At 35.8% G+C, this 15,539-nt stretch overlaps 1 protein-coding gene across 4 annotated transcripts in view; it reads right to left on the reverse strand.

The window, feature by feature from the left end:
• Nucleotides 1-5,372: 5,372 nt before the first annotated feature.
• grap2a (GRB2 related adaptor protein 2a) overlaps nt 5,373-15,539 on the reverse strand; it is a 68,307-nt gene continuing 58,140 nt past the window's right edge. For all 4 annotated transcript variants that reach the window (XM_038282500.1, XM_038282483.1, XM_038282492.1 and 1 more), the window contains 4 exons: nt 11,175-11,361; nt 10,003-10,092; nt 9,168-9,287; nt 5,373-6,049 (listed from right to left, as the gene is read on the reverse strand). In XM_038282500.1, coding sequence (XP_038138428.1) covers nt 5,870-6,049; nt 9,168-9,287; nt 10,003-10,092; nt 11,175-11,361 — 577 coding nt within the window. In that variant the 3' untranslated portion in view covers nt 5,373-5,869. The remainder of the gene's footprint in view (nt 6,050-9,167; nt 9,288-10,002; nt 10,093-11,174; nt 11,362-15,539) is intronic.

The raw sequence follows: 15,539 nt of genomic DNA on the forward strand, positions 1-15,539 counted from the left end.
AGCAACATCAGCTACAGTTAGAGGAGCCGACAGGTGTGGGAGGAGCTCAGGTGGGAGCAGGGGGCGGGGCTAAGAGACAGACCTGAGGTTCCCACAATCTTTACTAGAAAACCTGCAGAATAAAAACCAAGGAATAAATTAACAATTTCCAAGTGGCAAATCAAAACAAGCAACAAAAATACAATTAATTAGAATCAAAGCAAATAAAGACCTGATAAAACGAGTTGGACTGCAACTAATAATACCTGACTCAACGTTTAGCTCTAAACAAATGGGTTTTTAAATTTGACTTAAAAGAACTCAGACTTTCAGCCCTTATAAGTCCACTGATAGTTTGTTTCATATAAGTGAAGCATAGAAACTAATGCTGCCTTTATGTGGTACATGAAGGCAGCATTGCATCCAAAGCTGTGGAACCAACTACCAGTTTTAGTCCGTGAGGCAGACACCCTGTCTACTTTTAAGGCTAGGCTTAAAACTTTCCTTTTTGATAAAGCTTCTAGTTAGAGTGGCTCAGGTTATCCTGAGCTATCTCTATAGCTATGCTGCTATAGGCTTAGACTGCTGGACGACATAGGGACCCCTTTTTCATCATTCTGCTTCATTCTATCTCTATTCTCCCACTCTGCAGAATCTGTTAGTTCAATCTCTAACGTTCTGCTCTCTCTGCTTTTTCTCATAGTAGCTTCATCTGGTCTGTTCCTGTTTGGCTGTGACTCCATCCTGGAGAGAAATATCAGCTGTGCTGCTGCCATCAACACCTTTGTTTCTAGATGTTGGAGCTTGGCCTGTTTTCCAGTGTAGTCCTGTTTCTCTGACTGTGACTGGCTGGATGTGCTCTCTTCTAAACTATTTCAACTATTTAAATATTTACCAGTTGTATGAAGATAAACCAAAAATACTGGATAAACATTAATCAAAAAATGTAGCATTTTGAAGCGGTAGCACGGCGCATGCGCACTGTAGTGTCACAGCAGGACTGATTCTGCTCCGAGTCCAGACGTCAGAGACGGAGCAAGAGGTAGTCCTGACAACAGTTTGAGGTAAGTTATTATTGCTCTACTTTACATTTGTGATAATAACTAAGTCTGCGTGTACATTGACGCAAGAAATGTCACTGTTATTTTGAGCGTGTTTGTGTCGGTTAAATATTCTTGATCTTACATGAGTAAATTTCTGTAATGAATCTTGAAACTGAGTTTTAGGGTTTTACTTTTTTTATTGAATAGTACAATTCCAGTTAGACTGTCAAATTTCTGGCTGGCCCATGAAGTGAGTAGCCTGGGTTCCATTCCGAACTTAGTCCCGCCCACAACGTTTGAGGTCGGGAAGTTCGGTCTGGCTCTGCTCCATAGTAGCGCGAGTATTATCGCCCACCCTCTGGTGATCCAATCAAATTGTCAGGGCGGGCTTTATACGATGATGGACAGATGATCAGCAGTAACATAATCAACGTTGACCAAAACGTTGACCAAATCACGTGACCAAAGCGCGCTTGGTTGACAACAACAATGGCTGCCGCTGGAGAGTTGAGGTGAGTAGATTCTGCTATTAGGTCTGTTCTAGAAGATATCGACAGCAAATTAATTTTAAAAGAGGAACAGAGAAACGCGATCAAGGCTCATCTTCTTATTCTAGGCGTGAAACTGCACGCTTTGATTTTTGTGGACAACAACTATGCGTCGCTTAACATACGTCACGCACTCCGTTGCTCTTATTGGTTGTAGGTCTATCCAATTGAGTGCAGAGGCATTTTCTTTCCTGGTTCGTTCAAAACACGCCCCATAATCACAGCTCTATGGAGCAGCATCAGACTCATTCTGACTAGAATTGAGTCGACTACGTCAGGCTATGAAGTGGGTAGCGCTGCTGCCTTTCAGCAAGAAGGTTCTGGGTTCAATTCCCGACCTGGGGTCTTTCTGCATGGAGTTTACATGTTCTCCCTAAGCATGCGTTGGTTCTCTCCGGGTACTCCGGCTTCCTCCCACAGTCCAAAAACATGACTGTTAGGTTGATTGGCTTCTCTAAATTCTCCTTAGGTGTGTGTGTGTGCATGAATGGTTGTGTGTCTCTGTGATGGACTGGCCTCTTGCCCATCACTGCTGGAGACAGGCACCAGCAGACCCCACTCAGGACAAGCGTGTAAGAAGATGGATGGTATATAAAATGTATAAACTTTTATTTCAATGTATTTGGTAACATTTATCAGAAGAAAAATGGCAATGGTTACCTAATATTAGCGAGTAATGTAACATAATGAAGCAAAGTAAATGTCAATCAGAGAAAATAATTAATATCTACTTAAATTACTTCATAACAACACATTCTACAGGGATATAACATTTACTTAAAATTTTGAGTAAAATGCAAATTCACTTTACTTAATTTTTTAAAAATAAATCTAACTTACAACTTGGATGTAATTAAGTAAATGTTACTGAATATCTTCACAACTGTTATGTTTAATGGAAAGTAAAATTCTCTTGATACTGGCAAGTGTTACTTGATATTGCAGCATTAAATTTTACATAAATCATTTGAGTGCAAATACTTACAATATATTTTTCAAGGAAATCTTATGAGCTGTTTTTTTCAGTGTAGCGAGAACGCGGCCAGCAGTGTTTTGGATCAGCTGCAGCTGTCTGATGGACTATTTAGGCAAACCTATGGAGACACTGTTGCAGTGATCAAATCTTCTCAAAATACATGAATTAGTTTTTCTAGATCCTGCTTGGACATTAGTCCTTTAGTCCTGGAAACAAAGTGTTCATTTTAAGCTGCTAATGAATCCTCGTGATCAAGTTTATCAGCTTGAGATGATCTTTTGTAGATAATAAAATTCTAACTAACTATTTGAAGGATTGTGCATAAAAGAGACATAACACCAAACGTGAGGGAGTCTTTATGAATGTTTATGATTATAATCATTAAGTGTAATTTTATTAGATGACACCTTTAACACTAAGGTGTAATAACGCGTCTTTTGTTATTACACATTGACAATAGTCTCTAAATCATAACCTATCATATAAATATGTTATAACTGATCTATTTATATACCTTTAAATTGTTATTTCAATGTGTGCTAACAAATTTTATTAAAGTATTTGACACTTAATGAAAGCTTTACAATCAGTCCTACATGTTCATATTTATTTACTGAAGTTTTAGTGACACTATCAAAATAGTGGGACAGCTAAAGTTTAGACCAATCTAATTTTACAGGATAATGTTATGTAAACACTTGAAAATAATTAATATGAAAACTGAAATTTGATTCTCCGCTAGTTTACCCTAAATGTGTTTAATATTGCTGAAGTCAGCCATATTTGTTGTCTCTACAACAAACTTTCTCCACCTGCAGCAACAAAGCTTGTGTACAAACAGGAAGTCTCACTTCAACGTGGAGAGGAACTTTGACTCTTTGATGCATTTTTGGCTGAAAATGAGTCTATTTTTTTTATTTATTATTTTATTTATCAAATAGATTTTTTATTAGAATTTATGTTGCCTTTTTATAGTCTCAAAATAGTCTGTCAGAAAGGAATCCAACCTTCGACTTTAGCAACATTTTTTTTAATTAACATTAATGCAGTTTACTGTATATTTTACTCTTTGAATTATTCCTTATAAACTCCAAAGACTGAGTGTGAAAATCTCAGTAGTTCAACAGTTTGTGAAATCATCAGACCAATCAGTTTTGAATCAACAGCCAAAACAAATTCAAATAAAACCGTATTTGTTTCCTTTTATTGACGCTTGCTTCAAATTTCATCAAGTTTTCTTTAGAAATGCAGCATTTAATTTTATTTATTTTCTGTGTTAAAACTAATTAAACAGGTGTACTTAATAAAGTGGATTATTATTTATGCTCAGTTTTAGGGACATCCATTAAAGGAGGGATGTTTAAATTAAACTTCAATTTACAAAAAAATATACTTTTAGATTTAAAGCTTGTAAAAATAACCTATGCTCAGACATAGCAGATGATGGTTTGAGTAATTTAGCTATCCTGAACATCAGAGATGGCAAAAGTACTCACTTTCCGTACTTGAGTAAAAGTACAGATACTTGTGTTAAAAAATCCTCTGGTAAAAGTGGAAGTACTGATTAAACTTCTTTACTCAAGTAAAAGTAACAAAGTACAGGCTTGTAAATTTACTTAAAGTATAAAAGTAAAAGTAGAAACCACTTTTTTCATGCCGTTGCCTACATTTTAAATGGATGTCTGCCAATAGGACTAGATCTCCGTTGTGTTCATTTTCAATCATCTCGTCGTCCATGCTACTATGCTAACGCCACCGCCACCAAGCTGCAATGATTTGCCGCCAATGAATACCGCCGAATCTGTCGATTCATCTTGTAGTGGTGCGTCAAATGCAACGTAGATTCCCATCCAATTAGATTGAATTTGGTATTGATGACGTGAAAAATAATAACGGTAACTCCATTGAAATGATTCAAAACTAAAGTAACGAGCCAATTTTTTAAAATGTAAGGAGTAGAAAGTACAGATATTTGTGTAAAAATGTAAGGAGTAGAAGTAAAAAGTCGCCATAAAAATAAGTAGTAAAGTAAAGTAAAAATATCAGAAAAATCTACTTGAGTACAGTAATGAAGTATTTGTACTTCGTTTCTTCCCATCTATGCTGAACATAGAGAAGCATCCTGTCAGAGTAAAACATGTAATTCTCTTTGTGAAACATTTTGCCACCCAGCATAACAGTTGTTTACTAAAAAGGAATAAAGATTAGTTGTAACAAGATATTTTATTTGAGAAATGTTTAAATACAGTAAAAATACCGTAACCTGTTTTATTTTGATACATTTCAATAAAATATTGTCTCTAAGACATTGCCGTTATTTTACGCTGCGATGCATTCTGCAGCAAAATGATTTGAACAATGATTTGCCTGATTTTAAAATGTCATCAAAATATGTGCAGCGGTCAGCTCCTTTTGACGGTTCTGCATACAAAGCAACTACAACTGCAGTACTTAAGACTTGACTGTATTCATGGTAACAGCTGAAAAAAAGACTATAAAAATAAAGAAAGGTACAAATATGCATTAATAAAAATAAAAGCTTTATTAAAATTTCACCACCATGGTTAGAATTAAACTAATACAGCTGTTGTGTAAAATCTTTTTTTGTGAAGGAATAGTGTAACTAAATCTGAGAAAATTATGTCAGGATGAAGAAAAAAAAAGTATCTTTTTCTGCATTTCTTTATTAAAGTTGGGAAAAAATAAACCTTACAGCAGCACAAAAAAAGTTTAAAGCAGAAAAACCTTCTAACACAAGGTTGAAGGTCTATAGGGCTTTTATTTTGAAACCACCTACTCCTTTTAACATGCTAATGTATGCAGCTGAATGAGGCAGACAAAAATAGAAAAGCTGAGACGGATGTTTATAAAAACAAAAAAATTGGAGTTGAATAAAACAAACAGACTGATTTCAGTAGAATTGACAAATAATTAAAATATCCATACATGTAGGCGACAGAAAGGAAATATACTCATGCACTCATAAAGCCGTTGATCAGGCTGTAATCAGACAAGCTTTCAACTCATAAATACCTTTTGCCACATTTTTAATACATTTGTTGTAATAAAAAAAAAAAAAAAAAAAAAAAAAGTGTGGCATCTGCAGCACTTCCTCTTCAGAAACCATCCTGCAGGTGTGTCTATCACCCCCAAGAATTAAACGTTCAATAAAACCTGAACAAGCCACGCTGGGTAGCCATGTATCTATAAACCCACAGTCCACTGCAGTGCAGAGCTGGGTGTTACTTTCAGAAACACCCGATGACGACTGTTCCCGTCTGCAGATTGGTGTGGAGCTAAAGCCTCGCCCACGGTGCCTTTCCTCATATCTGTACTGTGTAGTTTGCAGGAAACAACCCACTCTGCCCCCGCAGCCTGCCTTTCCACCAAGAATTGTCTGAGCGATCCAACACCTCGATGATGTCACCGGCACTAAACCCCAGCTCGTCGTCTTCCTCAGCGGTGAAGTCGTACAGCGCCCTCACCTGCACTGTGGACGATCGCTGTTGGAAAGGGGGAAATGATCATTACCATCATGAAGGCAGCTCATATATGACCTAGCTCACAACTTTTAAAACATTTAACACCACAAGATGATACTCTACAACTTAAGTTATAAATGTTTAATTAACTTTACCATAAGTTATTGAGGAAAAAAAACATAAAGTTGTGAGTCAGAATTACTCAACTTACAAAAATCTTACAGAAGTCTAACAAATATGGCTAAATTTGACTTCAAATTTGACTTAAAAAGTCAAATTTACTTAATTTTAGGATGCTTTCTTCAGTTTAACTGAACTGAATCAAAAACATTGTCTTTAAAGGCTAAGATTTATAACATAATTAGAGAGACCAACATTTATAACCTTTAATAACACGTACAATTTGCCTCTGATTTTAGATGAAATGATCTGAATTCCCCCTGTAATCAGTTCATTTGAGTGGTCTGTCTCTGAGGAGCGTCAGATGGAGAGTTAAGCTGAACTCAGTTACCCCCATATTACATGTCGTCCTCCGAAAAGATATAAACTTTGAACGAACATAACAAAACCAAACACAGCGGTTTCATTATGTCCACTGCGCAGCGGTGCCAAGCCTACAGGAGCTCCGAGCAGGATGCACAGATTGTATTTTAAAAGCTTCTAAGACCGAGGGCAGAGCAATACTGTACGACATCTTCAATGGATTTTAATCTGTTTTCCTCACTTTGTTTTGAGGATCCAGATATTTTTAGTTCTATTCTTCAATGAGTGATTAGACTGAGTGTGGAGAGGCCATTTTTGTTGTTTACATTTGAGCATTTCATGTTCAATCATTAGGTTTTGATGACCTACATTAATATATACCACCCAGTAATTGATCTGATATGTTTAGTGGATAGAATACGGACATATATAATTATACTCCTGCCTTAAAGGATAGTGGAGGATTTTTGAAAAGACCCGTCCTCGTGAATTACACCTATCAAACATGTGCAACAGCGTGCACGAGCCCATTTCACCTCGTGCACGCTCTGGTTAAAAGTAGCTATTTACATCACTCATACAAGCTTACTTTCCCAAAGATTTGAAATTTTTCCACTGTCAGACTCACCGCCGGTAAGTGAATATGGGGACGAGCACGTAGGACGGCCTTACGTACACATATCACCAGAATGATTGACAATTAGGAGGACCACTTATTTAGATGATCCACCCAGAAAAAGAACATCCTCCACTATACCTTTAATATAAAAAGGTTTTTTAAGCAAACATAGCCGTCTTAAACAACTTTTGTTGAAAATCTTCTGCCATCTTGCTGCAGTAAATCTGGGTACTTTAAATAAAAGACTAAGCTAACAAATAGGGCCGGATTTATCAAGATCCAATTTTGCGTGCAGTAATTTGTGCTCGCAAACTGGAATTTTGCGCGAGGGACTGAACCATGGTTTGCGGGTGATTTAACAAGAGTGATTGCGTAACTGGTGGCAGGCGCAAAACTGTTGGAGACGCCCTATTTAAATGATGGTTTTGCGCGTTTTGGGGTTTGCGGCATGGCGAGTTTGGACAGCAGAAGGCGCAAGAGGAAATTCGACCCCATGGAAATGGAGGTGTTGGTGGATGAAGCCAACAAACATTTAAGTGAGCTACAGCAAAGAAGTGTGACTGTCACACAGAGGAGCGCTATATGTGAACAAATCTGTAATAAAGTAAATGCTGTCGGAGAAACCTTGCGAACAGTGGATGAAGTAAAAAGAAGATACCAGGATATTAGAAGACGAACCAAAGAAAAACTGGCATATAACAAAACATCTGCAAACAAAACAGGAGGGGGCACAGTAGATGAGATGCCTCTGACCAGCATTAAGGAACAAGTACAGCTGACGCTCTGTGAGGAGCAAATCACTGGAATTGCAGCTCCAAAATGGCAATGCTGGATAAACGATATGTTTTGATGATCGTTTCCTCGTTCATTCCAAAAATATTCACACGGAGTGAAAAAATGCGTTCTCTGCGTCTCCTTGCTTCATTTCCATGTCTCCTTCTTGCGACAATAACCGCTGCCATGTGTGCGCAATTACGCATACAGACCATTTGCACTTTCTTTTGAAACGTGTTAAATATAGAGTCAGATACCGTTAGCAAAATTGCTTTCAGGTTTAATAAATCACTTTGCGAGTGCTAAATTAATATATTTACATGTTCTCCTCCCACAAGACGCACTTTTGCGTGTAAACGCCCCATATTGCATATTCATTGCAGAAAAAGTACTAAATGGATAAGAGGCGCTATTTAGCACGTTTTAAAGACCAAATCCTTTTAGCACGCTGTTGATAGATCAGTTTGTACATTTTTTAGCGTGCGCAGTGAAATAGCTCACGTTTTTATACACGCAAACCTTTGATAGATCCGGCCCTGAGTGTATAAAGTTTCCACCCGAAAATTAAACTAATTCTGGGAATTCCAATTCCTGACCGGCCATGGGGGCATGAGTCTGAGTGACAGGGATTTATTGCACATTCTGCTGGGAAAGTACGGTGGCCAAAACAGTAGCGATAGTGGCCATATGACTGAAAACTTTAAACAGTGGGACCGTACCAGAGATTACCTCCCAGTTGCCTCTTCTGAGGTAAATTAAACACACCCTATGACCCATAGGGGGAAGCACTTAGGGAAAGATTGCAGATTTATTCAAGGTGACATAAATAAGCCAATATTTATAGAATAACATAAAAATAGCATCCATAATGCCCAATTTTTACAAACAAAATTTTTGCAAACAAAAGTTGCTTTGGGGTTTATTTACTCAGCCAACAGATGCTCTTACAAACATAAACAAAAGTAGGAACCTGCAATCCTTAGGCTAACTCTAATAGTTTGAATTATCCTGTCAGTCAAGCTGAGTGACAGGGGATCTTATCTGGGCACCAGAAATGATCCAGTCAAGTAAGATGTACAAAGTATGAGGGGTTTTTTTTTGGACCTGCCTATGACATCCCCTGGCTTTGCCCTGGTTGGCAGGCCAAAAACAGCCTTTTTAATTAAAAAAATTATAATAAATCACTGCTGAGTTCTTTTTACTGTATGTAAAATAGTAATAGATGAAAAGTTTCCCACTAAAAAATAACAGAACCAGGCTGACCGTAGGTGGAGGCATGGTTTCAGAGATGCGGCGAGGATGACAGGCGGAGGGGACAGGGCTGCTTCTGCCCGTGTGTCCACCAATGGTGTGCGCTCGCTCCTGAATGGCAGGATTTTTAACCTAAAATCAGAAGAAATAAACAAATAAAAATAAAATGATACATGTTCTTCTTGCATCCATGTCAAGATGGTTAAAGTCGTCCTAGAAACAGAGACCCAGAGTCTGGCATTCAACAGAAATCCAATGATGATTGGTTGATTGAGCGGAAAAGTGGGCGGCTTTGGGTGCTAAACTGGTTCCGTTTTTTTTTTTGGCAGCGATTTACTTTATTCAGTTTAAATCTAGGAGAGAATGTATTAATTATGGAGTTCCTCAAAGATCCCTTCTAGACTCAGTTTAATTGAGCATCTAGATACTGTAATCCCACTAAACCAGATTATAGAGAACTAGAGCATGTCTTTACATATCCTGCCGACACACAACTTTATATTTCTGTCAAACACATGACCATAGTTTATCACAGTCACCAAATCAGTGCGTTGTTTATTGAGACAGAAATTACTGTGTTTGAGCCCAAAAAACTGAAAATCCAGATCAAGACTCAACTAGATTTACCCTGGCTAGAAAAATGTAACATCTATATTTTATATCACTATCTTTTTTTTAATTACCTTTAAATTACTTTAGATTTTCTTTAAGTTTTTTTTACCCTGTACAAAAAAAATTCCAAGCCAAACTTAATAAGGTTACGTAGCTCTTTCAGCTGTAAAAAAAAATTAATTTCTTATGTAATAAAGATGTATAAATATTAGACTGTAGAAAGAAAAGTTGCTACCAGCTGGCTGACGGGTTGATCTGAGGCCCTGCGAGGCGATGAAGCAACGGCTGCAGCTGAGTTGCGTTCAGGCAAACTCACCCTCTTCCCCTGCAGGAAGGAAACACAGGAAGCCGATAAGAGAGATTCATTGAGATATGCAAACCTAAAGAGATAAATGAAATAAACAACTCTCGTCTCTATTTATACGCGTATAAATCAAATGGGTTTTTATCACATAGGAAGTCAGACGGTGAAGATCAGAAGAAAAATTGTTCTTATCCTTTCAGCTCAACCTGGAAGGTCAAAATCTAAATGTTTCCCAACATGATAGCTTCAGTTGGAAATATCTGAAAAATAATTGGTAGGAAACCTTTTGAATTTACAAAAGAAACCATTGAGTGAGATAAAATAATTAACATTTAAACAGGTTTTAAAAAAGGTTTTTATTAGGCCGTTTAGTTGTTTCTAGCCCTAAATAATATATTTATATTATCAAAAAATACTAATAATCATCATTCTGTGTGTAGTTAATATACATAATGCCCTATCACTAAGTGATATTGGTTGATTATGAGGAAACTCATGACTTTTTAATCACAATTTAATGTATTTAATGTATCTGAATGAGGTTTGACACTAAAATAATTATTTCTGTTCACTCAGGTGGCCCCGTCTTTCCTAAAAAAAAAAAAAATGTCCTCAACAACTGAAAAAACAAACAAAAACAAACTCTTTCTAAACTATTGAAATTTTAACATTTCTGAACTTTCATATTAACTGCCAGTTATGAAGTGTTATTTAAAGACTTTTTCCAGAGTGATCTCTTTTCAGGAAAAGGAACCAGAAAGAGAAAGCTTCAAGGTTTAGACACGGAAAACACCTTTCACAGAATAAAGCACATTAAAAAATACAGTGACGTTTGTTACCTTTAAGGTTTCAGAAAAATGGGCAAACATATAAAACCAAATAGTTCCTCACTTTAAATTAGAATCTCATAACTGAAAAGTTTAACTTTATGCAATTTTCTATTCTGATTATTTATGTATTTTTGGATTAGTAGAAACAAGAACAAGAACAAACAAAGAACCCGTAGAACAGAATCACTGCCTGGTTGAGTGATTGTATGGTCATTTATTGCATAAATAGTTTCCTTCAATGAGAAAATGAGAATAAAAGAGCCTTTTTATTACCTGGGACATGGGGCCATTCCTGCCGTCTGAGCTGCCGTCGTACAGGAAGATCTGTCTGGTTTTGGAGATGGAGGTGGTTTTGTAGAAGTCCACCAGTTTGTTGAGTGAGGTGAACTTCTCCGACCACAGGAAGTACTGGCCCTTATTGTCTCTCATCACCTTGAAGTGCTGGACGTCGTTCTCGTGTCTGAGGAGGGACAGACAGACAGACGCCTCTAAGTTATAGAAATAAAACCTGCAGATGGATTTACAATTTTCTAAAACTGCAAGTTGACATCTGGAAAACTGGTTCTGGTTTGGATCTCTGATCAGGTTCTCCTTTATTAGACCGGAAAACAACTATTGCAATAGATGTTTCTAGAACATTGTTTGATATTTCAGCTTTCTTTGTCTCTTTCAAACCCACCATTTATACTATACTATAATCTCTTTAGCTAAACTTTAAGCAATTTTTTAATAGGATCTCTATTCCGTGCGGAAAATGTTTGCAAAAGAAAATCAAGAGTAAATTTATATTGATATTATTGTCATGAAAAAAAAATTCCCAATTTGATATCGATACCCAAGAAAATATACGATACTCGATACCATTTTCACTGCCACAAAGATTGAACAATACCAAATAATTAAAGGAATAAAAGAAACAACATATTTATCAGCATGAAAAACTCCAACTTATTCAATTTCTAAATAGAAAATGGTTTCGCAACAGAATCGCAGATTATATTAACTAAATAGGTGTTCAAATAAATGCAAAATAAATAACCAGAATACAACATTTGATAATATTTTAAGGTTGTTGGAGGTCTTACTCATTTAATGCGAAAATAATCTAGAAATCTAAAATTAACTTTATCAAAAAAATGTAAATAATATTCTGATTTAGAACTGACACCATGCCAAATGAATATTGTCTATTGATACTTTTCAAAGTATCCATACTTTGGAGAGCACTAATCGATATATCTTACATTAAACTTTATCACGTCCCTGAATTTAATTCCTGCTTAAAAATCTGTCAGTTTGGGCTCATAAAAACCATCCCAGATTTTATTACATTTTGTGCACAAAAACACAAAGAATCTAATCTGGGTCCCAAACATTTGATCTTAGTTGGGAGCCCTGATATTTGCTGTAGGCATAATGTCACAACAAATGCATGTTTAATTGTCATAGGCCTCCAAAAAAAAAAATAATTCCACATTATTTCATTTATCAAATCTGTCATGATTTGGTTTAAGAAGGGAAGAAATGTAGAGGCAGACTGGTGTGGAAAAAAAACACCAAAAAGTCCTTTAATAGGAGAAGAATAGACATCAAGACGGCAACAGACATAGAAAATAGTTTTGTCAAAAGTATCAATACTTTTTTGAGTATCGATACTGAAACGTTGTATCCGGATACAATACTCGTTTTTAAAAGTATCAAAAATGCCACCACCAGTGGCACCTAAGCAGTCATTCATCTAAAGTGCAGAATAGAGGAAAATGCACTTTATGAACACTGTGATTGAATAATTCTACGCACTTTTCAGTTTCAGACTTGTTTTCTGTAACAGGTGCAGCTGCTGAGAATTATTTTTGTTTCTTAACCGGTTTGGTTAGTGTCATTGTTATGTCTGCAAAGCATAGCCAAGGAGGGAACACTTCATTTTAATTTTATACGTTTTTTATCAAGCTTGCTTAATTTTGTGCACAGCATACAACCTCAAAATATTGTTCTTATTGTTTATTGTATTTTTTTATTGTATTTTATTTATTAATGAAAATATTTCTGTAGAATTTTGGAGACTTTGTTTTTATCCTTGTAGTATCGAAAATGGTATCGTGTATCGAATATTTTCCTTAGTATCGCTATCGGGTTGAAAATAATAGAATGAGAGAATAATGGAAGAAAGCAGAGAGAACAATGGTAACCAGTGAGTTTATTCACTGATTTCATCCCAGCGCTGCGTGTCCCGAGCCCGTGACATCATCAGTGACCCCTCACCCCCCCACCATGGACTGTTCTCCCTGCTGCCCTCTGGGAAGAGGCTTCCCAGCATTCAATGCCGGACCAGCAGGTTCTGCAGCAGCTTCTTTCCCACCGCCATCACACTGATGAATGTTGTAACACTTTTAATCATGTAACAGACTCTGCATCACACTGATCACACCAAAGCAGAAATACTGCACATTAGCACCATATATATAAATGCTCTGAACTTCCATATCAATGCATTTTTTTCTCCCACACTGTTTACATTTGATCACTGCTGCACTTTATGGAATGGAAATGTTCAATTAGTCTGAAAAACTGTACTAAATGAAATTTCAAGGTTGTCCAAGTTTAAGTCTGATGGGAGAAGAGGAAAGCAGCACTGAACACAGATAATAATAATATAATATAGTTCAACAAAGAAAACAAGAATTTGGTTTTATAACATAAAACAACATGATGGTGAGATTCTGAGGTTCTGATCCAACTATATGACAAAGGCTTGTTGATGAAATGAATCTAAATAAATTCCCTTCAAAGCCAATTCTGTCAATATCTGCTTTATTCAGTCAATCAGGAATTTTACTGCTTCAACTAACGACAGAAAGACTCATTCTAAGATGGATCCCAAAGGGTCCAGATGTTTACTAAGATGTGAAATTGTGGAATTTAAAACTTAACGTTTAGAAGTTTTAAAAAATCTAGGGCTCAATAAAGGTATGGAAGCAAATCGTTACCATATTTAAAATGAAAAAAACATTTCTGGAAATGCTTTTTCATTTTAAATATGGTAACGATTTGCTTCCATAATAAAGTACAGCATAAGTTTCAAGTAAGTCCTAAATATTTGGAAAAACTTTTCTAACCTTCCTGTAGATGTTTAACTGGTTTAAGTCCTAATCTGTTTTAATCCTAGGAGATTTAAAACTGTTAGAGTGATTTCATCAGAGTAAAAACCCATATGTTTATATTCTCTAAATCTGTGAAATTTGCAGAAACATAAATCATCTTGAATAAGGATAATAATATCAATGATTTTATTTATGGGATCCTTTACAGACACTTTCGGTCAGCTTATGTGGTTTAATATAAAACAGACAGAATATTAAAATACACAAGGAAAATAAGTACAGAGGAATATTTAAATAAGACAATGCAGCAGCAATTACCGCAAATAGGCTTCTTAAAAAATAAATAAAAAAAATAAACAAGTATTGAGTTTGAATTTGAAATGCAGCCTTGAGTCTGTGTTACAGAGATCAGGAGGTACATGAGCTTATTCCCTCTAGCAGGGTTATTATTATTGGTATAACTTTATATATTTATTATAAACTGTATTTATCAAGATGCAATAATGATTCTTATTCCATCTTCTTTTTTACAAAAAGAGAAAAAATAATTAATTTCATCTTATATAAACTGATTATTTACAACATGCACTGAATAAATTGGAAATTAACTTTTAGTTTTAGTAAAACCTAAAAGTTAAAAGGCCCTAATGAATGTTTACATTCACTGAATCTAGAAATAATCAAATAAATTTCTGTTTTTATGAGCACCATAACATCTCCTGTATGATATTTAATACAGAAGGTTTATTTATTTCAGATTAAGAGTCAAGCTTTTCAAGCTTATTTTAAGCTCTACAGGAAACACACCTTTGACTGAATTTGTTAATCTTTATGACGGATGGATTAGTCATCCAGATTAGGTCAGAAAGGTCGCTGAAAATGGACTGATAGCTGAAACTGAAACTAGTTTTGTAATAATTGAAAATATGTCGCTTTTGTTTATTCTGGGCTTTCCAGCTCTGTCCCAGTTTCCCTGAGCCTCAGCTGTTTGCTCAGCTGGATTGTCCTCTGCTGGTCAACCTGCAGAACTGCAGCTTTAACAACAAGAGGTCAAAACTTCCATCAGAAAATCAAACCGCAGCAGCATTCTCAGAAAGAAAGAAGCTCAGTCAGTCATAATTCTTGTTCAGCATGAAAATGTATAAAAATAATGTTGGTAATTTAAAAAAAAATCAGGATAGGAAACAGAAAAATTTACTCCTGATTGTTGATTGTTAAATGCTTCTTCCTCATTTATACAGGATTTCAATTTAAATCCATACAAATGTTTACCTTTCCACAGAATCTGTAAATTTCAAATTATGAAATAAATAACAGAAAAACAATTTAGATCTCCTTAAATTTAAATCAGGATTAGTATTCTATAGACTTTTTTTTTTTTGCTTAATTATTGCCTCAGTAAGTGTAAAAGTTAATAAACATGTTTGTGTGCAGAACCTGTAATATCCTGTTGTATAAATATAGAAGTTAAAAATCTTTGGTACAGTTTGATCAGTGAGTTCTGCAAAGATAAACTAAGGCTGCGAGGCAGAAGAGA

The sequence above is a fragment of the Cyprinodon tularosa genome, unplaced genomic scaffold (genome assembly GCF_016077235.1).
Source record: "Cyprinodon tularosa strain WSP-4 unplaced genomic scaffold, ASM1607723v1 ctg104, whole genome shotgun sequence".
NCBI classification, from domain to species: Eukaryota; Metazoa; Chordata; class Actinopteri; order Cyprinodontiformes; family Cyprinodontidae; genus Cyprinodon; species Cyprinodon tularosa.